This window comes from Camellia sinensis, chromosome 13 (assembly GCF_055761805.1).
Source record: "Camellia sinensis isolate YWXY chromosome 13, ASM5576180v1, whole genome shotgun sequence".
Classification (NCBI taxonomy): domain Eukaryota; kingdom Viridiplantae; phylum Streptophyta; class Magnoliopsida; order Ericales; family Theaceae; genus Camellia; species Camellia sinensis.
This window is the reverse complement of record NC_138973.1, coordinates 5513290-5537474: the sequence shown is the minus strand read 5'-3', so window position 1 is coordinate 5537474 and position 24185 is coordinate 5513290. Positions and strand designations below refer to the sequence as shown.

At 36.2% G+C, this 24185-nt stretch overlaps 2 protein-coding genes across 8 annotated transcripts in view; both read right to left on the bottom strand.

The window, feature by feature from the left end:
• Positions 1 to 19307, bottom strand: part of LOC114256640 (pentatricopeptide repeat-containing protein At5g24830) — a 31097-nt gene extending 11790 nt beyond the window's left edge. For 2 of the 6 annotated variants that reach the window (XR_014348175.1, XR_014348173.1), the window contains exons 1-5: positions 19169 to 19307; positions 18855 to 19000; positions 18147 to 18332; positions 17208 to 17305; positions 11904 to 11935 (exon numbers count right to left, since the gene is read on the bottom strand). Coding sequence is in view for 2 of the 6 variants with exons in the window: in XM_028196296.2 (XP_028052097.2) it covers positions 16273 to 17305; positions 18147 to 18332; positions 18855 to 19000; positions 19169 to 19177 (1374 nt within the window). In the remaining 4 variants the exon portion in view is untranslated. Of the gene's footprint in view, positions 1 to 10598; positions 10820 to 11903; positions 11936 to 16074; positions 17306 to 18146; positions 18333 to 18854; positions 19001 to 19168 lie in introns of those variants that run through there. The other 4 variants (XR_014348172.1, XR_014348174.1, XM_082901309.1 and 1 more) reach the window with 3 other exon arrangements.
• Positions 7363 to 10501, bottom strand: LOC145805899 (uncharacterized). Of its 2 annotated transcripts, XM_082901307.1 has the most exons (4): positions 8564 to 10372; positions 8441 to 8497; positions 8277 to 8366; positions 7363 to 8194 (listed from the first exon to the last, which is right to left on the bottom strand). In XM_082901307.1, the coding sequence occupies exons 1-4, from the start codon at positions 9711 to 9713 to the stop codon at positions 7566 to 7568; spliced, it is 1926 nt and encodes a 641-aa protein (XP_082757433.1). In that variant the 5' UTR covers positions 9714 to 10372; the 3' UTR covers positions 7363 to 7565. The 2 variants fall into 2 exon arrangements, with proteins under 2 accessions (XP_082757433.1, XP_082757434.1); XM_082901308.1 differs by lacking the exon at positions 8441 to 8497 and having other exon boundaries at positions 8564 to 10501.
• Positions 19308 to 24185: the final 4878 nt, after the last annotated feature.

The following is a 24185-nucleotide window of genomic DNA, read 5'->3' as shown; positions in this document are numbered from 1 at the left end:
GAGCATGGTCTTTTATCAATGGCAGCAGCAGCATCTCCCGAGACTCGATCTACCTCTCTCTCTCAGCCCCTGATTCTTCTTCGTCAAGCAACCACCATGGCATAGAATAAGGAGTTTCCTCCATCTCAGCCACTGCCGTAGCCCCTCTCTCGGGCATGGGCTGTCTGTCTCTCTCGGCTCTCTCTCTCGGCTCTCATCTTGGTTGTTTTTTGGCTCTCCACCAACTATGTTTTTGTCTCTATAATTGATCTAGGCTTGGGATCAAGGAGCAAGGCCCCGGCAGATGTTTTTGTCCTCTTTGAAGAATGTCAGCAGATGTTCATTAATGAATATCGGATGATGGAGGCAATGCTAGGAAAACTTGAAGATGAACATGAAGAGGCTATTGTCCAAATTGACAAATGATCTTTGCTATTCTGGTTTCCACCCCGACTTGCATAAAAACATGTTTGTCGAAAGACGGTCATCCACCGATCTCACTTCTTCGCCTCTTCCGCCGATCTTTTCTTCTTGCCTCCGTCCTGGGCGGTCCTTGACGGTGCTGCCTCCGTGTTTCCCACGCCGCCGAGCACGTTCACTCCCCCATACTCCTCCACTGCCGCATATGGCGGACCTCCAAATCGGAACATCACAGTGGCCTTCCGCTTCAGCTCCTTGTTTTCAGCCTTCAGCACACTTATCTCTGCTCGCGCATCCTTATACATGCGTTGGAGCAGAGCCAGTTGGGCGTTTAACTGCTGCACCTCATTTGTCCTACTCTGAAGCCGGTGCGACAAGTTTGTTACCGCAGTCATGGTTTCCACACATGACTTCAAAGTATACTGATTGGCTTCAATATCCGTTTGGACTGCCATTTTTTGCTCCACCGACCGCATCGGAAAGTTCAACGGAGCAAAACCAGGGGTGTTTGGTTGAGGTTCACGGGCCACCACACCAGTTGTCTCTCTTGTTGACTCGTTGAGGTCGGGAAAGAGAGTGAGCAGCCCACGGGAAGAAGAGGCCATGTTCTGGGTAGCTGAACGGGAAGAAGAGGCCATGTTTTTGGGTTGCTGAGTGTTTCAGCGAAGCAGCGATTTCCGACTGGAACTTTCAGAGAAGGATTGGTTACAAAGTGTTTACAGAGTATTTCAGAATGCAAATGTTCGGCAGTTTCAGACTGGTTTGCACAGCCTCTGCCTCAACCTTGGTTAAATAGCCAAGGCAGACACGCGCATCATGCGCCGCTCGGCGCTCAACGACAACATGGGCGCGCCTTTTGATGGCACGCCTTTTTATGGATTAGGCACGCCTTTTGATGGCACGCCTTTTGAAAAATTGGGCGCACCTTTTGAGGGTGCGACTTTTTAAGGGGTCCGACAAGACTCTGTAAACTGTCCCGACATTGATTCCGGTTAGCTCCTTCATGGGTCCGACAAGACTCTGTAAACTGTCCCGACATTGATTCCGGTTAGTTTCTACAAGGGTCCAGCAAGACTCTGTAAACTGTCACAACAACTGTCACAACATTGTCTGCTACAACGGTCCGACATGACCCCGTAAACTATCTTCTACATCGGTCTGACACCGCCATTCAGTGTCCTCTACAACGTTATGACACCACCATACAGTGTCCTCTACACCGTTATGACACCACCATACAGTGTCTTCACCAACGGTCTGACACCACCATACAGTGTCCTCTACAACGTTATGACACCACCATACAGTGTCCTCTACACCGTTATGACACCACCATACAGTGTCTTCACCAACGGTCTGACACGACCATACAGTGTCTCCTATCCTCTTTTATTTTATGTATTAATCTATTTTCTTGTTTTGTTACTCTCTCCAAACTCAAGTTGGTTAGTTCCTATCCCCCTTGAGTTTGCGAGGGGCTGTTAAAACCTATCACCTACTTCACCCACTTCACCTACTCCACTACACCTACTCCACCCACTTCACCTACTCCACTTCACCTACTCCACCTACTACCTATTCTTCTCTTCTATATATAGGAATCATTGTAAACATAACAATATATGAATCAATAATACAATTCTTTATTTCTCTTTATACATTAAATTTCTACATGCTTTTAATAGTATTAAGGAGTATCTTTTGAAGCCTCCAGTACTTATGAGCCCAATAAAAGGAAAACCACTTTTGTTGTACATAACAGCCTTGGATGGTTCATTAGGGGCATTGTTGGCACAACATAATGAGCATGGGAAAGAAAATGCCTTGTATTACTTGAGTCGTACTTTGGTTGGGGCAGAGTTCAATTACTCCCCTATCGAAAAGACATGTCTTGCCTTGGTGTTCGCCTTGCAAAAACTAAAGCACTATGTCTTGGAACACGAAGTCAAGTTGATATCAAGAGCAGACCCCTTGAAATATATACTTTCACGGCCCATACTTTCAGGGAAAATTGCAAAGTGGGCTGTAATTCTCCAACAATTCACAATTGAATATGTTCCCCAAAGAGCTGTAAAGGGGCAGGCTCTAGCAGATTTTTTGGTAGCACATCCTATACCTGATGACTCACCTCTAGTAACTGATTTACCAGATGAAGAGGTTATGCAAGTAGAAATTCAGAAAGGATGGGAGATGTATTTTGATGGAGCTTCAAGGAGTCCAGATGGCAAAAAGCTAAAGCTGGAATTGGAATTGTGTTTGTGACTCCAGACAATGCTATAATCACCCATTCTTTCGCCTTAAGTGAAGGATGCTCCAATAATGAGGCAGAATATGAAGCTGTAATTGCTGGATTAGAATTGGCATTACAAATTCCTATTGAAGAACTCTCAATTTATGGAGATTCGGAACTGGTGGTAAAGCAACTCCGTGGAGAATACATTGTTAAGAAAACAAGTCTCATCTCGTATCATGAAAGGGCTGATCAATTGCTTTCGCAATTCAGAAAAACACATATTTTCCATGTGAAGAGAAGAACAAATGCTCGAGCTGATTCACTTGCAAGTTTGGCTGCATCACTCAACCCACCAGATAGCAAAACAATTACTATCACAGTAGGTGAAAGAAGGGTGTTACAACCTTTAAAAGAGGTTTCTGACTTGGTTCCAATCTTGGTTGTCACCACGAAAGGAGAAAACGAGGAGGATTGGCGGGAACCATTCATAACTTACCTCCAACATGGTAGGCTACCTGAAGATAAAGTAAAAAGAATTGAAGTGAGACGCAGGGCTACCAAATTCGTCCTGTGGAAAGATGGAACGTTATACAAAAGGTCTTTGGATGGAATGTTCATGCGGTGTATAGCCAAGGAGCGTATTCAAGAGGTAATGGCAGAAATACATGCAGGTGTATGTGGGGCACACCAAAGTGGTCCTAAATTACATATGCAGCTAAAACGGTTGGGATACTATTGGCCGACTATGATTGCAGATTGCATAAATTATGCTCGAAGATGCCAAGTCTGCCAATTCCATGGGAACTTTCTCCACCAACCCCCAGAGCCTTTACATTTAACAACTTGTTCTTGGCCATTTGCAGCATGGGGTATGGACATTATTGGTCCTTTTGTACCTCCATCTTCAGCAGGATATCGATACATCCTAGCTGCAACTGACTATTTTTCAAAATGGGCAGAGGCTGTGGCTTTAAAGGATATAAAAAGCACAGTTGTCTCCGAGTTCATCCGAACCCATATCATTTACAGGTTTGGGATTCCAGAAAGTATCATCATGGATAATGGACAGCCATTCAGGAGTGATGCTTTGAACAAGTTATTTGCCAAGTACAAAATCAAAAACAACCATTCATCAAGATATCATGCACCTGCCAATGGTTTGGCAGAAGCTTTCAACAAGACATTGTGCAAAATTCTTAAGAAGATGGTGGATAAGAACAAAAAAGCTTGGCACGAAAAGTTACAAGAAGCTTTATGGGCTTATCGGACTGTCACGACCCAAACCCGGCCCTATGGGTTTAGTACCGTAACCGGCCAGTAATCCGAGATTACCGAAGGCCTGCAGAACAGTAATACAGTAAAACAGAGTACAGGGCCTGGCGGAAGCCAATACAGTAATTATACAATGTCCAATGAGCTGTGACAGTCGGTATGCCAAAAGATTCTTCATGCATTCATACATGTACAAACAGTACAGTCTATACAAAATTTACAGTCACACAGTACAGGGACCTAATCCCTTGATAACAGTACAGTTAGCAACTGACAGTCTATACAGAACAGTTAGACAGTATGAAGACAGGCGGGGGAAAACAAACAAAACATCCCCAAGCCATAGCATGGCAACTCGGAACCTCGCAGTGAGGCACAAAGGCTGGCTTGACAAAACTGGAGTTACCCTGACGCTCCTAGCTCCGATCTGGTGCCTGTACACCTACATATATATATGAGCAGTGAGCTAAAGCCCAGTGAATAACATAAAGCGTAAAGGGGTTTAGAATGAATGTCCTTACAGTAATGAAAACAGTTCAATTCAATCAGTATTTCAGTTGTTCAGTACAGTAAACAGTCATATGTGGTACATCCATTAGCATAACAGTAACAGTAGGTCTTAAAAGACCGAACAGTAATGATGGCCATCAGTCAGTAAACAGTAGTGGCTCCACGAGGGAACCGACAGAGATCTCTGTAACAGTAACAGTAACAGTAAGCAGTAGGTACTAAGGATGCTACAGTACAGTTCAGAAATAAAGGACATACATTCATTCAGTAATACCAGTTCAATAAACAGTTCAGTTCAGTATTCAAAAGATATCAGTTGAACATATCTTTACACAATTGTTACTCACAGAGTTCTGGGCTACAGTATGCTAGAGCGTGTCTCCCCAGTTGCCAACCCTACACAGTTCACAGGTTGAACACACACTAAGCTACACAGTTGGGAAATATCATAACTTAATCCCTAATTTGCCTTGGTGTGTTCTACAACGATATCCTCATCTAAATGTCTTAAACTAGGCCTAAGAATGCCTAGGATGGGATGAGGATGCAAAAATACACTTAGAAAACATTTCGCAAAGTTTGCTGAAACTAGGAGCCTCGCTCGAGCGAGACTTTCTCCGCTCGAGCGTAAGTCCAAAATCAAAGGCTTCGCTCGAGCGAGTAATCCTTCGCTCGAGCGGTCTGCAAAACAGTAAAAATACTGGATGCTAAGATTTTACGCGCGATGGTCGCTCGAGCGGAGCCCTGGGCAAAGGTGCTCGCTCGAGCGGGGAACCCTTCGCTCGAGCGAGGAAGCCAAATCTGGAATTTCCAGATTTGCCTCCCAAGCTCAAACCAAGCATTCTACCACTCCAAACTCGACCTCTTGGGCCCAAATTCTGGAAAACATAACTAAATTCAATGTATAACAAGTTTCAAAGCTCAATTTATGAATTCAAGCCCCAAAGGTGAGTCAATTAAAACCATATTCAAACCCATTTTCAAGAATATGAAGAACATGCAAACATGCAAGGATTCAAACCAAATTCAACCTTCAAAGCTTGTTCAAATGGACTCATTTCTTCAAGAACATGATGAATTCATGGAGTATGACCAAAAGATGGACATGCATGTGAGGAAACATGGACTTACAACCTTAAAACTTCAATATATGTACATGCATGCAACAATTAAGCCACAATTCAACATCTAAACCATGTTTGGCTCTACACTCCTTCAATATGACATGAATCATGCAAGAATCAACTCAAAACATGAACAAGAAGACAATGGAGCTACCTTTAGTCTTGTAGTTCAAGAAGGGAGCTCAAATATGCAATCACTTCAACAATTTCTTCAATTACCAAGCAATTTACAAGCAAAATTGAGATGAACTCCACTCCTCTAGTTTTTTTCTCTCTCTATGGTCGGCAATGAGAGGGGAAATGGCTGAGGAAATGTTGTCTTTGGCTCAAGTGTATGAGTGTATACAAGGCTTAAAGATGTGTGAGATAGTGACCCACTCAAGGGCAAAACGGTAATTAAGTCCAACTCTTTAATTAGCTTAATTTAATCATACCTAATCAATTTTCAGATAATTATACCATAAAATCACATTAATTCTGAGGATCATGGAACATCAATCGGTTTCTAATTCGGCCGCCGATATGGCCTTCAATTTACAGTTTAAACATATAAGCATGAACAGATAATCATACAGTCAAACAGATAGAATGCAATTTAACTAACATATACTCAATCAATTCGGTTTCCAATTTCAGTCAGTCAGTTCAGTACTTTTAATCAGTTCAATTATCAGTCAGTTATCAGTCATTATCAGTTCCGTTTAACAGTAATCGGTGATTATCGGTAATCAATCGGTCATTAATCAGTAAACAGTATGGGGGTTGTTACACGGACTTCGCACAGAACTCCTACTCAAGCAACCCCTTATTCGTTGGTCTTTGGAGGAGAAGCAGTGTTACCACTTGAGGTTCAAATACCATCATTGCGAGTGGCAATACAAGAGTCCTTAACGGAAGATGAAAGCGCAAGAGTGAGGTTGGCTGAGCTCGAGACCCTAGATGAAAGAAGGTTGTATGCTCAACAGAATTTGGAGATCTATCAACAAAGGATGGCAAATGCGTTCAATAAAAGGGTGAGGTTTCGCTCCTTTAAAAAGGGAGACTTGGTACTAATGGTTAGAACACCCATAGTAGTCTCACGAAGAACCAAAGGAAAGCTTGAGCCCAAATGAGAAGGACCTTATGTGATTGAGAAGGTTTATTCTAATGGGGCCTATTTGTTTATAACGATGGATGGTGACAGAATCATTCCCCCAACCAATGCAAAGTTCTTGAAGAGATATTATCCTTAAGAAAGCTTGCTACGTTGAAAACCCGAAAGGGCGGCCTAGGCAAGAGTTAGGGCAAAAAAAAAAAAAAAAAAGCCTGCTAGGTTGAAAATCTGAAAGGGCGGCCTAGGCAAAAAAAAAAAAAAAAAAACCACCACCAACGGTATTGTATGTGGTTAAACTGCTAAAATACCTCACCGAAATCTAAGGTGATAAAACATTGGATACTCCTGGCCCGCAAGAGTATAAACTGTGTACGGCCAAACAAAAGTTTAAAAAAAAAAAAAAAAAAAAAAAAAAAAAAAAAAAACACCAACGGTATTGTATGTGGTTAAACTGCTAAAATACCTCACCGAAATCTAAGGTGATAAAACATTGGATACTCCTGGCCCGCAAGAGTATAAACTGTGTACGGCCAAACAAAAGTAAAAAAAAACCACCAACGGTATTGTATGTGATTAAACTGCTAAAATACCTCACTGAAATCTAAGGTGATAAAACATTGGATACTCCTGGCCCGCAAGAGTATAAACTGTGTACGGCCAAAATAAGACAAATAAATGTATTGTATTGAGAAATTTCATATAACAAGTAAATCTTTTGTGTACGGCTAAAATAAGACAAATCAATGTATTGTATTGAGAAATTTCGAATAACAAATAAATCCATCACTGAGCGAAATTTCATAAATACATTATGTTCGGATGAATAAAAAATAATAAAAGTGCATTCATTCATTAAGAGAAGCCTTAGCCCTTTCAAAAGCACGTTCCACAACACTATGTTGTCCATTCTTCTTCTTGTGTTGGCTCAAAACATTCAGAGCAGTTTGGACGTCTTCTTCTGATTTAGAAACACTCTCGGAAGCTTGTGCAAAATCACTGCATGTTCCGCTTGGGTGGATGACAATTCCTCTTCAAGTTGTTTGAGTAACTCTTTGGTTTGAATAATCCTTTGATTAAGACCCGCAATCTGCTCATCCGACTTGATAATTGAAGCAGACAACTGTTCATGTTCGCCAGAAACTTTGTCGAAATGAAGCTTCTTCTCACAATATTGGGCCTCAAATTCTGCAGTAGACAAGTTTGAAGAGTCTGCAAGTTGGGTTTTCAAAGCAAAGCACCCAAGGAATATCTTCACCTTCTCATAAAAGGAGATGAAGTCTACACCCAAACTCTTTAAAATCATGAAAACGTTGTTTGCTACAGCAATCATGCCATTAACATCCGTCATTGATTGGAGAGAAATAGTAAGACCTTTCTGAATATGGGTGGCTGCTTCGTTAGAGGAAGTTCCCAAAAGAAGGCCAGATGAAGCAAAGGGTGCTTCAAGTTTGTCAAATAATTTGTTAACCCCATTTGCTTCAAGTAAGTCTGCAAGAATTTGGGCTTCTTCCGAGGTATCAGGATTAATTTCGTCTGTCTCTTCCAATGTGTCAGAAGTACTTTCTGTGCAAATAGAAAGAGATACTCAATGAAAACATAGAAGGTAAAAACAATATATATATATATATATATGAATGAAGTATACCTTGGTGTACAGCTGGAAGAGACTTAGGTGGAGGAGGAGACAAGTTGTGATTCCCACAAGTGGACCATGGATTTTGCAATGTGGCATGATCTAAAGAGAAAAGAATTCCTTGAGTATCTATACATGATGAAATAAAATAAGGTACCAAGAACAAATAAGAATACCCTTAAAGGTAGCCAATGGCATATGCGAGGCAGCTGGGGAAGTCCGAGGCGTAGTGCCTAAGAAAATGAAAGGTATTAAAAAAAAAAAAAAAAAAAAAAAAAAGAAAAAAAAAAGAGCTATACCTTTCTCCAATAGCTTGGATGGCTCGTTCGAAGGAGAAGAAAAAGCTACATTCGCTGAGGGCAATTTACTCATCTTAGTCGGTGTGCCATTCAAAAGAGGGGTGTAGTCATAAAACTCATCTTCACTCTCGTTACTTCCATTGAGAGAACAATCAAAAGATTTGGTAGGAGAAGGAATTTCAACACTCTTAATGCGAATACGACCCAAGGCAGTTAATTCATACCCATCTCCCTCAAAGAGTTCTTGAATCATATTCTCATCTTCAAGAAAAGAGTACAAGTATGTGCGAAATTGATCCATTGGGGTTTTGGTCGCTACAGTGGGTTGGGAAGTTCCTGTACAATCACTGATAGACATAGTCTCTGGAAAAAGCTTTGCGAGACTAGAAAATTGGGGACCAGAATCTGCTTGCTCAAAGCTAAATCTCATTTTAAATTGAGAATTACACATATCCTCAAAAAGATGAAGGAGATCTGAAGCCGAGTAACTAGATCGAGAAGGAGCAATAAGTGGTCGACTATTATCCATTCTCTGAAGTGATGATGCTTCCAGAGCAATAGGTGAAGATGATGACCTAGCTCTAGAGTAAGGAGGATTTTTCGTCTTTCGGTCTTTAATTGACATATCTAGTTTTCTCTTGCGTGAAGATTTCGACTGGGAATGAGTAATATATTGAAGCACGGTAAAGGAAGTTCCCAACCACCAATTGGCATAAGGCATGGTTACGTGAGAAGTAGATCGGGAGCCTGGTAACTCCAATGAGACTTTTGTACCGCAGCATAGCATATGGCGCCAGTTGTAATAAAATTTAGCCCACTCAGAGGGTTGCCGACAAGATACATTAAGCGGTGTAGGGCACGCTTGAGCAAACCCAAATTGACGACCGAATCGGTTAGGGGAGTACGGTTCAGAAATGAAATTAAATCCCATTTTAAAAGTTAAAACCCCTTGCCTCAAAGATATAAGATAGCCAAGATGGAAATATGATATCCTTTCAGAGTCGACCAGAATGCCTGAAGGTTCACTTTCATGGGTAAGAGCCCTAAACTGACACTCCGTACGATAAGTTAGGAGAGAGTCCACAAATGGAAATTTATCATTAAAAAACTGGGCTGCCGATTGGTTTCCAATAAACCCAAGATATGGCATGAAATGAATATCGGGAATTGGACAAATCAACTAAGGATCCCCATGAGAGTAAGTCTTGACAAAATATAGTGAAATCCATCCAAAAAGGTAATGTAAAGGACCCTGAATATTTTCCTTCCCAGGTGAAGATGATGATGCCATTTTGCCAAGACAATGATAGAGGTATGCAAGGACGGGGATGGCCAGGCTAAATAAGGTTCCACCTGCCATTTTGGTGGCTACATGAAAGGTCGTCGGACGAATCTCTCCGGAAGAGTGAGGGAAGACAAATCCGCTAAGCCAGCTCGCCAAAAAACCAGAAAGATACACATCATCAGGGATCCTGTCTTTTCGTTGAAAACCACTAATTGAAGTTGGGGATTCGTCAATGAATTTGAAAGTCCAGTGGTTAAACTTCTTGGATTGACAAGAGCTGGCATAAATGTTGAAAAGCCCACGGCACGCCTTGGATGTCTGGGACGAATATAAAATGTCATTGGATGGGGTAAACTCTTCATAAAACTCACCACGAATGGGGAGCCCGCTAATGCGATGAAGGTCCCATAAAGAGATCCCAAGTTCGCCATAAATGGTGTGGAAAGTGTTAGTATCAGGTGACCACCGCTCTAAGAATCCTTTGAGCAAGGAGACATTCCTAGCATATGCAAATTGGGATACATAAATTGCAGCATAAATCCCACATTTCTTCAAAATAGGGGCAAATGTGGAAAGAACGTCATTCAACCAAAAAATCCATATGGGGGATTGCAAATGGGTAGAAATGCCACGGACATTAAAGGAATTATCCCACTTCAGTTTTTCATGCATCATTCTCTTGAGAAGAGTATTAAATTCAAAGCAGTCAAGGTCCTCAGAAAATGGACGAAGGATTGAGACAGGGAATGAACCAATTGATTTTGAGTGCCCTTTCTCGAGAATCTCACAGCAGTTTCGAATTCCTGTTTAAACCAAGTCTTCGGAAGCCGTATGTAAAGGGATGTAGGGGTCCAACTCGGTGGGTGACAATAAAGCAGTGATAGGTTTGTGCCGAATTATTTTCGGACCAGATTTATCCAGTACGTCCCTCTCATCACGTCGAAGATGTTCAAGGGTCTTGTCCATGCTTCCTAAATAAAAAAAAAAATATATATATATATATATAAAATAAAATAAAATAAAATAAAAATGGTTAGTGAAGGCAAAAATGTCATAATATAAAGAGATTAACAAAAGCCCCTTGGCCAAGAACTCAAGCCGTTGGGGTGACGGACACGTTCACTGCCAAGGACACAAGCCGTTGGGGTGACGGACACAATCACTGCCAAGGACACAATTCATTGGGGTGACGGACACATTCACTGCCAAGGACCCAAGCCGTTGGGGTGACGGACATGTTCACTGCCAAGGACCCAAGCCGTTGGGGTGACGGACACGTTCACTGCCAAGGACCCAAGCCGTTGGGGTGACGGACACGTTCACTGCCAAGGACCCAAGCCGTTGGGGTGACGGACACGTTCACTGCCAAGGACCCAAGCCGTTGGGGTGACGGACACGTTCACTGCCAAGGACCCAAGCCGTTGGGGTGACGGACACGTTCACTGCCAAGGACTCCAAGCCGTTGGGGTGATGGACACGTTCACTGCCAAGGACTCAAGCCGTTGGGGTGATGGACACAATCACTGCCAAGAACTCAAGCCGTTAGGGTGACGGACACAATCACTGCCAAGGTTTCAAGCCGTTGGGGTGACGGACACAATCACTGCCAAGGTTTCAAGCCGTTGGATGGACACAATCACTGCCAAGGTTTCAAGCCGTTGGGGTGACGGACACAATCACTGCCAAGGTTTCAAGCCGTTGGGGTGACGGACACATTCACTGCCAAGAACTCAAGCCGTTGGGGTGACGGACACAATCACTGCCAAGGTTTCAAGCCGTTGGGGTGACGGACACATTCACTGCCAATGATTCAAGCCGTTGGGGTGAAAGGACACAATCGCTGCCAAGAACTCAAGTCGTTGGGGTGACGGACACAATCACTGCCAAGGTTTCAAGCCGTTGGGGTGACAGACACATTCACTGCCAAGGATTTAAGCCGTTGGAGTGAAAGGACACAATCACTGCCAAGTATTCAAGCCATTGGGTTGAAAGGACACAATCACTGCCAATGATTCAAGCCACTCATTGCCATTAGGTTGGAAAGAGCAATGATACCTGCAAACAAACTCTGACGCCTTGCGTGTTGCCTGCAAAAGAGGGGAAAAGGTGTAAAATAATTGCAAAAAAAAAAAAAAAAAAAAAAAATCGTAATTCGTACAATTAAAATTCACTTGCACGAATCACGAGGGGGCAGGCTTTGATTAGATTAGATTTAAAAAAAAAAAAAAAAAGTTTGTTTATATTTTTATGGCTTTAATTAGATTAGATTTAGATTAGATTAAAAAATAAAAAAAATAAAAAAAAAAGAAAAAAAAAGAAACAAAACAAGAGAAAAAACAAAGTGCCAGATTAGATTTAGATTAGATTCCAAAAAAAAAAAGAAAAAAAAAAAAGAAAAAGAAGAAGAAGAAGTCTGTTCATATTTGGGTTTAGCAACATCTGCTAAATAAACAAATATTTGCTGTTAAAAAAAGTATAAAAAAAAAAACAATATAGCAGGTTTTTTTTTCTTCAAACAAGAAAAGTCTGTGTGTCCTCTTCAAGAAACCGAACAAATCAACAGAACCCATGCTTTCTTAATTGGGGCCTTTAAACATATATTAAATTGAGGCCTTTAAAATATGTTGATGACAAGAATCTGGGATAGTTTGGCTACCCACTACAATGGAGAAGGAAAATACCTAGCTGATTAAGCATCTCAAAACCATTTGGGCCACGTGGGCTCAACCATCTATGACTTACAACCTCCTGATATTACATGGGTTGTGACGGTAGAAAAACATGATATCCATGAAGCTAGTGTGGGAATTAAAAAAGGCAATCTGCGTTGGTTTGTTCTTCTAAAAATAAAAAAATAAATAAATAAATAAATAAATAAAAACAAACAAACAAACAGTTTGAAACTTTGTTTGACCTATTTAGATTCATGGTCTACAAAAAAAAAAAGGGTTTTAAAAAAAAAAACCTGCTAAATAGTTTGAAATTTTTTTTTGAAATCCTTTGTTGGCCTATTTAGATTCATGGTCTACAAAAAAAAAAAAAAAAAAAGAGAAGATGAAGCTAGTGTGGGAAATAAAAAAAAGGGTTCTGTGACTCAGATTTTGTGACTCAACAATAAGTAGATTGCTAGATGCCATGACCAAGTTACTAAACTTGTTCAGATTTTTTTTTTTTGGTCTTTAAACAAGCAACTCTTCTTAAGCAAAAAAAATACATGGTGTTAAAAAAAAAGGAAGCAACAAATAGGGAAGTATACCGGATTGAAAGGAATTTGAAGGATTTCTTTTGGCACCTTCTTTAAAGTACAAGAAGAACAGCTTTTGTTGGAAAGGAAAAAAAAAAAGCTGCTGGAAATTTTCTGGAAGCAAAAAAAAAAAAAAAAAAAAAAAATCTGCTGAAAAAAAATCTGTAGGGGAAAAAAGGGCTACAGAGAAAAAATATCTGAAAAGGTGTAATATAAAGGAAAAGTCTTGCTTAAGAAAAGAGGTAGTGGTCTCCTAAAATACTTCAAAGAAGCAAGAGTTTATGTAGGATTTGAAATACTAAGTAAGAGTTTGTATAGGATTAGAAATCCTACCAATGTCAATCCCAAACTCCTAAAATATTTATATATATGTTGTAAAAAAAAAAAATCCTAAAAATAATAAGTGGCAAGTTGAAGGCCCCCCCAAAAAAAAGGGGAAATTACCCATAGGTCCCATAGGAAACATGTGATCTCCATTTAATCCCATAACTTTTTCACTACACCCAAAAGTCCTTTCCTCTCTCTCTGCTTTTTGCTTCCCTTCCTCTCTCGTTTTTTTTTCTACATTTTTCTGTCACCGTATTTGTCATGGAAGAGGACAATCTTCTGCATCATAATCTACTTCCCAAAAGTACGAATCCACTTCCGAGTTCAAGAAGAACAGTTCCTTGATCATATCTTTCTCCATTGATCGGGGTTCATTGATAACCACCAAGCATTGAAATCAACTCCGACGAAGAAGATGATATATTTTCCGACGAAGAAGATGAATGGATCTACTTAGATCTGATATAGATCTACTCAGATCTACATCAGATCTGAGTAGATCTACACAGATTTGGTTAGACATCCGTCTTTCCCCTTCGATCTCTTTTTTTTTTTTCTCTCTCTCTGCTATACACTTCTGTTTTTCTGTTCTAATGGAGAAAATTTTCGAATTCTGAACAAGCAGTTTTCGAGTTTTAGTTACAGGCGGTGAAAACTGTAAAATTTTGCAGTTTCAAATTTTTTTTTTGGTGCTGGAATGAATCATGGTTTAAAACTGTAAAATTTTGCAGTTTTATAACATTCTTTAGAACTGTAAAATTTTACAGTTTCATAACATGTTTTTTAATTTTTTTTTTCCGGCAATATTCTAGACATTCCGGTGAGTCTCCAGCGACCGTTAAACGGAAGTCCGACGGTAGTAAGATGTGAACAGTGTCTATAAATTAAAAAAAAAAAAAAAAAAGGATTTTTTGGTAACAATTAAAAATGTGTTGGACTAATTGGTGCAAATATTTTGTTTTGGGATTAATTGGATTTTGAACTTGTTACATGGGACTTATCAGTAAGTTCCCCAAGAAAAAAAAAAAAAAAACGGCCCAATTAAAAATAGTGACCTAGAAAAGGAAAGGTCCATGATGGCCTAGAAAAAATAAAATAATAATAAAATCTGCTGTAAAAAAAAAATGGTGGCAAATTGGAGGCCCATAAAAGAAAAGGGCCCATTAAAAAATGGTGGCCTAGAAAAGGAAAAGTCCATGATGGTCTAGAAAAATCCATGATGGCCTAGAAAAAAATCTGCTGTAAAAAAAAAATGGTGGCAAGTTAGAGGCCCACAAAAGAAAAGGCCCAATTAAAAAATGGTGGTCTAGAAAAGAAAAGGTCCATGATGGTTTAGAAAAATCCATGATGGCCTAGAAAATAATTTACTGCAAAAAAAAAAAAAAAATATATATATATATAGTGGCAAGTTGGAGGCCCACAAAAGAAAAAGGCCCATTAAAAAATGGTGGCCTAAAAAAAGAAAGGTCCAGGATGGTCTAGAAAAATCCATGATGGCCTAGAAAAAAATCTGCTGTAAAAAAATGGTGACAAGTTGGAGGCCTACAAAAGAAAAGGCCCAATTTAAAAAAATGGTGGCCTAGAAAAGAAAAGGTCCATGATGGTTTAGAAAAATCCATGATGGCCTAGAAAACAATTTACTGCAAAAAAAAAAATAGTGGCAAGTTGGAGGCCCACAAAAGAAAAGGCCCAATTAAAATGGTGGCCTAGAAAAGGAAAGGTCCATTATAGCCTTAAAAAAAAAAAAAAAAAAAATGGTGGCAAATTGGAGGTCCACAAAAGGAAACGTCCAATTAAATCTTGGACCTTACTCATGACCCTTAAAAAAAAAAAAATTTCAAGTCCACAAAAAGGACCCATGCAACAGAAGTAAATGGCCCATGGACTATAAAGGGCAATTAACCCTTTATTTAAAAAAAAAAAAAAAAAAAAAAGGCTAGGAAATAATCCCATCCAAGACCTAAAGATCATCCACATAAAAGTGCCAAATTGTCGTGACTCGTACAGTTAAGAAAATTCACTTGTACAAGTCACGAGGGGCATTTGTTGGCACATAAATTTTAAACCAAATTTATGTTTAAATTTCAAATACAGTCAATGACACACATAGAGCCTACAATAAGATTGTTGTAGGTAATCACTTCCCAAAATGATTAATTTGCTCCGTTGAAGTGTATAAATAAAACAACGTCGTATCTTAACGACGTTATTCAAGATGTTCAAATGACACGTGGAGCCTACGAAAGATGACACCTGTAGAGCCTACAGCAAGGACACCACACAGGATGAAACCCCAAAGATCAATCCGGTTAATCAGATATATGATTAATCAGATAGCGCTGTTATTCAAAATTCAAATAGGCGTTATCATTCAATTTGAAATTCAAAATGAAGATGAAGCGTTCCTATCACCTGATGGCCCTCCATAAATATGAGGACCATCACACAAGACCGGGGGATCAGAAAAATCATAAGTGAAAAAGAAGAGAGAGAGAGAAAGAAATTGAGAGCTAAACAAATCGTTACAAGAAAGAAGAAGAGAAGCTTAGAGAACTCAAGAGCCTACGCTAATGGCGATGAATAGGTAAAGGGTTCCAAACCCAAACTGTATTTTGTATTCGAGGGTTCAAAACCCATAACAATCTTAATAAAATATTTCTTTTTTTTAAATTGTCTTTTGTTGTTTATTTTGTTCTTCATTAATCGGAGGTTTCATTTGTATAAAATGTGTAATTAACGATCTGAAATACAGATCGGAAATAAGAACCTGCTATTCAAATAATCAACACTGTTTAGTCCAAAAACTAAACAGTGGACATTTGTAACATAAATTTTGAAATGTGTTGAAACACTTCATGTTTTAAAATTTGTGTCTACATTGGGCAAGACACCAAATGCCACCATTTGATCTCTAATGGAGAGAGCATTTTGAATATCTCCACTTCTACCATAGCCATCAATTATAGAATTCCAAATGAGAGGCTCAGGTACAATCAAATTCTCTAACATAGAAACATGAAACTCATTAGCCTCAATTACATGCCCCTGAATACAGAGGCCTTGAATGAGCATTTTGTATGAGATATGATCAGGAGCCACCCCCATTCTTGACATAACACTGTAGATATAACAAGCCTCATCAATCCTTCCTTCCTTACAAAGAGCACTTATAAGTGTATTGTAAGTGAAAACATCGGGAATAAGGCCACTCTTAAACATTTCAGATAAGTATCTATATGAAACTGTCACGTCTCGGCTCGAACAAAATCCATAAATAATAACATTATAGGAAATAACATCCATTTGGGTACCCCTTTGGAGCATCTCATCCCAAAAAGCAAGAGCTTGCATCGTATCTCCATTCTTGAAGTGACCATCCATGAGTATTGTAGAAGTGATTAAATTTGATCTTCCCTCGTCACAATTTTCATCTAATATTTCTTTAAGAAGCTTCCTAGCATCCTCCAATAGTCCTTTCTTGCAAAGTGCATGTACTAAAATGTTACAGGAAACTCTATTTGGCATAACACCAGAATTCACCATTGCAGAGAAAACATTGAGAGCTCTGTCCACATTATTAATTAGGCAATAACCCTTCATTAAAGTGTTATAGGTAGCACAGTTGGGACTGGGACCACAATATAACATCTCACTAACAAGCCAATTTGCCTTCTTCAATTCACCAGTTTTACAAAGTCCATTAAGAAAATAATTGTGTGTAAGCACATCTGGAATTACAACATTCCAAATCATCTTCTTCCTAAGCCATAGGGATGCTCCCAACTTACCTTCCAAACACAAAGCCCTAATAATGGCTACATGCTGAGTGTAACTTCCTTCAAAAGTGCGACCGCATAGGCCTATGTGTGCCCATGATATGCCTTCCCTACAAAGTTCATAGAAACTATTACGAGATGACATACAAGAATTTAGAAACGCTCTATTTAGTTTAGAGAAACAGTAAATTTACGAACTAAATAATTTCCTACAGGCATAACATAATCACACCAAATGACAAGGGTGAAGAACCTCTAAGTGTCCATGCTTGCAAATAAGAAAACCAAATGTATAAAACAACTAAAAATGTAACTGATTAGACAAAAGAAAAAGGCACGAGAGTAACCATAAAAAGGAGCACATCAAGCTTCAACATGTAGTTTTATCCTATACAAATTTTAGTTGGTTGATTCAAAAATACATCAGAAGATTCAGAACTTTACGCATTTAAGAAATGACAGAATAGCACCTGACAGTGAGCTCTGCAATGAATTTTACTATTGTAGTCTCCATAAATTGGCTTTGGATTGTGTAACACCAGGGGTGCATCAAATCATGATGTCAGGAAAAAAATTCTCATCCCTACCAAAGCTTCAAAAGCAAAAACTGAAGTGCAATCTATACAATCTATTCATATTGCACACCACAAACTCAAAATTACCTTCTAACCAAAGTAGGCAATTTAAGCAACAACAATAACTTCACATCCTAATCAAACTACACTACTAAGCAACAATAACTTCAAATACATGGACACTTGTGCAAGTTCAAACAACAACAATCTCAATAATGGATATAAATATTTTAAAACGTATCAATTGAAAATTAGCACAAATGGAATTATTAAAATTGAGAGCTTCCATAATATTTTCATCTTGTAATGGGAAGAACTATAATCTACTACTTTCCAATGAGCCACTTCAAAAAAAATCTAAAATCAAAATCCTGACCTCATCGTCTTTAAACGCTCCAAACTATCTTTCAGCATTGTGTCCAATACATTGAAAACTGCCCGCAAATCTCTTTTATCATTGCAATCCTTTCTTTGTGAGAAACAATCTTTATTCTGTTGCTGGCACTGATCACCAACAGTCTCAATGATATCTTGAAGAGCACAAGGCAGTACTCCATCGTGCCTACAAATATTCACAATGTGGGTTGTAGTGCAAACTGCTACAGATTTCATTGTAAAAAGGAAAAACAAAAAACAAACAAGAAAATTTACAAGTACATACCTAGATACGCACACATATATAATTTGTGAGATGACACAAATATATGTAAGAGTTAATTATTAAAAAAAATGCATGGCCAACTCCAGCCCTTTTGAGTGACGCTGTGTTTAGTTGAGTGATTTGGAAAGAAAAAGAAAAAAATGTGTGAAACTAGTAAAATGTACATATATTTTATTTACATTTCACCTCCATTTTCCTTTTTCCTTCCCAAATCCCTTAACCAATCACGGCATAAAAGATTTATTTGATAGAAAGTGCTCCAATAGACAAACTCAGATATAAGCCGGAAGCACTCAGAATTTAATTTTGATACAGATTTGGGTGAAAAAAACATGAGTAAAACTCAATTTGGTATAAGTTTAAGTCAAGAATGAGCCATTTTTACCCAAATTAAAATTTTAAAAAATAAATAAAATTAGATACCTTTGATCGAAAAAATCAATGTTGGACTTGCCACAGAAAATGTCAGCAAAGGACTGAGCGATACAGTCCTTGATGGAGTCTAGGGTTAGGATGCTGCATTTGAAGAGTCGAAGAAGAAAATGGGATTCTTCAGTTGCTATTAGGAGCTGAAAATTCAAAGACATTCGCACCAAATAATAAAAATATAAAAATAAAAATAAAAATAATCTGGAACAATATAGACACAAACGTAGATGTAGATGCATATATATATATATATATACACACACGCATGTCTGTAGAGAGAGAGAGAGAAAGAGAGAGAGAGAGAGTACTGTTCGCATTTTCTGTACAAATTGAGAAGCGCTGTCTCCCAAAAAAGGTGAGTTCGCCGCCAACTGTGAGCCGACGACGCGACGGTGCAGAGAGTGGAGGAAGGGGGCGAAGAAGACGTGACTTTCGATTCGAGCAATGTTGTTTACATTCGAGTCCGGATCCTCCCCTTCTACACTTCTCAATTGGTTTGGGCTCAGAGCGGCCCACCGAATTGGTATTTTCAAGCCCATGAATTGTGTTGGGTTGATTGTTAAGCTTATTTACTTAAATGTATTGGGCCTGCCCAGGAAAGAAGGAAAGACAGCCAACGAGAGACATAATCCTACAACGTCTTTGTTAGTTTTTTAGCGTTTTCAGTGCGGCCCGGCCCAATTGCTAATTTACTTAGGCTTGTTTTCGCAATTAGTTATTTTAGTCAAAAAGATAGAAAGTCATTATAAAAAAAATTAACTATTCTTTCTCTACTTTTGTGTACGTTTATTCATAAAAAAAAAAAAACTAAAAACTAATTAAAATAATCAATTTTAGACACCATATTTCTCTTATTTTGACTAGCTTGGTTTAGTTGTACGATGAATTAATAACTAATCTTATCTTTAAAAATTAAATAGAACCGTGAAATCTGTCAAATAAAACAAAAATTAAATAACCAAAAAATAATTGGATTTTGATACAAAATAATTTGATTCCGATTTGATAATTGTATTTGAACTATCCCTCCTAATTTAGAGGGTAATTTCTGGAGTTTAATTTAATTGTTTTTTCAATACACACTTTTTTAACTACTAAGTGTAAAATTGTAAAATCTACAATTTTAAATAGAATCAATTTATTTTTTGAATATGAGCTTACAATTTTGGAGCAATGATATTTGATTTTATTTTCCAATCTGTCTACATATTTGCTAAAAAAGTTAGGCATAGTTTGGGAAGGTTGGTGGAGGCTAAATTAGCCACTAAATGACAAAAGAGGCTTATTTAGCCACTAAAGGACAAAAAAGCCACAGCTGCTTGGCAAGAAGAAACGCTAAGGGAAATTTACGAAACTACCCCTCATGAAAGAGGGGCATGCGGCAGCACCAAAAAAAAGAAAAAAAAAATCCCAAAAAACACATTTTCCCAGAAAAAACAAAGAAAGTTGAAAAAACAAAAATTAAAAATATTTTTTTGTTTTTTGTTAAAATATTTTATAAAAATAAATTCAAACTCTATTTCATAAAAATAGTTTTAAATATTTGACTTTTTTTGTTATGTATTTGAGTGTAGAATTGTGAAAATAGTATGGAGTTTCAAATTATGTGTTTCATTATGAGTTTTAAAAATAATTTATTACTTGAGTTTTATTTTATGTGTTCGGTTACAATTTGAGTGTAGAGTTGTTTTTAAATTTAAAATATTAACATTTTAAATTATTTAATTTTTTTGAATATTTAAATTATTTAAATTTTTTTGTTAAAATAATTTTTTGAATATTTAAATTATTTAAATTTTTACAAATAAATTTTTACCATTTGTCACGTAATTTTACAAATAAATAAAAAAAAATTAATGTGTACAAATGAAAAAATGACAAAAATGTAAATTAAAAAAAAATAAGGACAAAAATACGTCTCATTCAAAAATATTTATAAAAAAAAACATAAAAACTTAAATTTACCATTCACCATGTAATTTACAAATAAATATAACACATGAAAACTCATTTTTGAAAATAAAATGAAAAAAATTAAAAGACACAGGACAATAAAATAAAACTAAAAATTAAAATTATTAGCAGTATTATTATTTTAAAATTCAAATTTAAAATTAAAATTAAAATTAAAATTATTATCATTATTTTAAAATTATAATTTAAAATTAAAATTAGTATTATTATTATTATGTTTTTAAAAAATTTAAAATTAAAATACAAAACACATGAAAAAACCATTTGTAAAAAAAAAAATTAAAATATACAGGATAATAAAATAAAACCTCACTTTTTATCATTTTACAGAAAATGAAAAAAAATTAAAATTAAAATGAAAATCAAAATAAAAAAACCCCTTGAAAAAACCATTTACAAAAAAAAAAAAAAAAAAAAAAAAAATCGGTCCATTCATGGCTAATCTGACGTGGAGGACAAAAGAGGTAATGAGGTCCGTTCCACAAAAAATAGTAGAAGGGCAATTTTGTAATTTAACATGAAGCCACCCCACCAAAAAGTTAAAAAGCCAAAAAAGTCAAAAAGTTCTTTCCAAACTAGGCTTTTTAGCCCAGGCTAAAATAGCTAAAAAAGCCAAAAAACTAACCCACTTCCCAAACGGAGGCTTAGTGAATTGAAAGACTATTCAGCATGTTTGGTTTTAATTTTTTAGAAATTGAGTTTTTTATTTTTCATGTTTTTTATTTTTAGTGAATATTTTTTAAATTTTAAACAATTTTTTTTAGATGTATCTTACTTAGATATATTTAAAAAGTAAAATATTTATACAAAATATTTTAAAAATTAATAAATACATAATAACATGAAAAATGTACTGAACTCTCCTATTTTTTTTTTATAATTTTGCTATTTTCACATATACTATACTTTTTAAGTGTATTTATGTTAGGTATATCTAAAAATTAAAAAAATTGCTTAAAATATTAAAAAAAATCAGTGAAAATAAAAAAAACACTGAAAATAAAAGAATTTAATTTTCTGAAAATTAAATCTTGAAATTCCAAACTAAACAAGCTGATTACTATTCAATTACATTACATGCATAGAAAATTTCAAACACAAAATTCACAAATAGAACATCTATGATCTATGCATTATGTATTTAAAATTTTATGTGTTTTTAAACTTTTTCATTACAAAAAGGCTACAGTGCCAGAAAAATGATTTTTTTAAGTAATATATTTATGTGGTTAATATTTATTGGCCTTGATTGGAAAGGGTTATTTGAGTTAAATAATCAATAAAAAAAAGGTTAAAATAATCAATGAAATAAAGTAACACTTCAAATTCATAATTATTTTAATTTTTCTTTCATAACCATCAAATTAACTATATAAAAAAAATTAGTGTATTAATAGTAGCCAACTTTTCTTTCAAAACATAACTTTCTTAATTAAATTAAAATAGTAAAAAAATTAAAAATTAATTAAAATAACTAACTTTTCAAATGAGACGGCATGTGTTTGTTGTTTTCAGTATGAATAACCTTATATATATTAATTAATATATCAATTAGTGTGTTAATAAAAAATGTGACATAATTTTAAAAGTTTTGAATATTTGTAATGTATATAATAGATGAGATTAATAATAATATCATCACATATGTTAATACATTTATTAATAGGGTTTGGCTTCCCTCAAGTCCCAGATCGAACTCGAGAGTTTTGTTGGGCCCGTGAGGATTTATCACAGGACCCATTTTTATAATCCGAACAGTTCAATGTGAAGAATTCGTCGAGTATTATATGTTTGTAAAAAATCATATTGATCGGATATCGATAGTTATGTAAACAAATCAATTTTATATAAAAAAAATAAACAATAAAAAAATAAACGGTTGATAGAAAATTGATCTGATGAGATAGTTATCGATATTCGATTAACGTAATTTTTTACAAACATATAATACCCGATAATTTTTATATATTAAGTAATTTAAATTATTAAAATAAAACCCGTTACGACCTCTATGGACTCAATAATATCTTTCAATTTGATCTGTGAGAAAAAAAAAAAAAACAAACCAGTGCCTTATTGATATATCAAATAATACAGGTAACACGTTCCATTATTATGAGGTGCCACTTGTACAAACCCCCTAATTAATGAATGACGAAGCGCAGTTGCATTAAATGGCTAAGCGGGTTTCGCACCGCCGCATAGCACGGACAACACGCCACCAACGTCAGCATCAATATCATCTGAGAGAGAGAGGGAGATGCCACCAAAAAACTTCATCCATTCATCCAAACCAAATCTCACCCCATTAATTCATTCATGAAAAATAATATAAAATTTACACTTTTAGACAATTTTTTTTAAATTTAATGATTTATTAAAGGAATAATTAATTAATAATTACAAAATATATATAAAAAATTACACTACATATTTAATTAATTACTACACCATCATATTTGAAACATAAGTCTAACAATTTAATCAAAGGGATTGGTTTTTCTCCCATCTATGATCGAATTGGAGAGTGTGTCGCTTCAATTATTCGAATCGTTCAATATGTAAAATTCGTCGACTATTATATGTCTGTAAACAATCACATTGATAGAGTATTGATAAGTATTTTATCGGATCAGATTTCTGTCAACTATTTATTTTTTCACAATTCATTTTTTTATACAGAACTAATGTGATCACGTAACTATCGATATTCTATCAATGTGATTTTTTATTAGTATATAATACTTGACGAGTTTTACATATTGAACGATTCAAATTATTCAAATAAAATCGGGGTGAACCTTTACGAGTTCAATAGCACTCTCCAATTTGTTCAGACGGGAGAAAAACCAAACCTTAATTAGGGACAATTTGAGAACTTAGTAAAAAGTCAATTTTTTGATTTTTTTACACAAAAAATTACTGAAAAAAACTACAAAAAACCAAATTTTTTTAATCAAAAAATCAAAAAAAATTAAAAAATTAACTTTTTACCAATTTTCCCAAACACCGCTTAAAATAACAATACGCTTCATTCTTACTGCCCTCCCCCTCCCCACTCTGCCCTGTCCTCCACCAACTTTATGGCGTCCCAAGAAACAAATTAACAAAAGACACAAAAAAGTACATATATTTTTAATAATAAAATATTTGAAAGTTTTAAAAGAGTTCTAAGAGTAGGCTTTACTCGTTAATGTGATTTTTTAATCTTATTTTTTTTTTAAATTTTTATCTCATTAATACTCAATTAAAATTTTCAAATTAAAAAGATAAATCATTGCTGTTTAAACAATAACAGCGAAAAAACTCACCTTCATTCTCCTCATCCCCGCTCCTCCTTCAAGGCCTGTC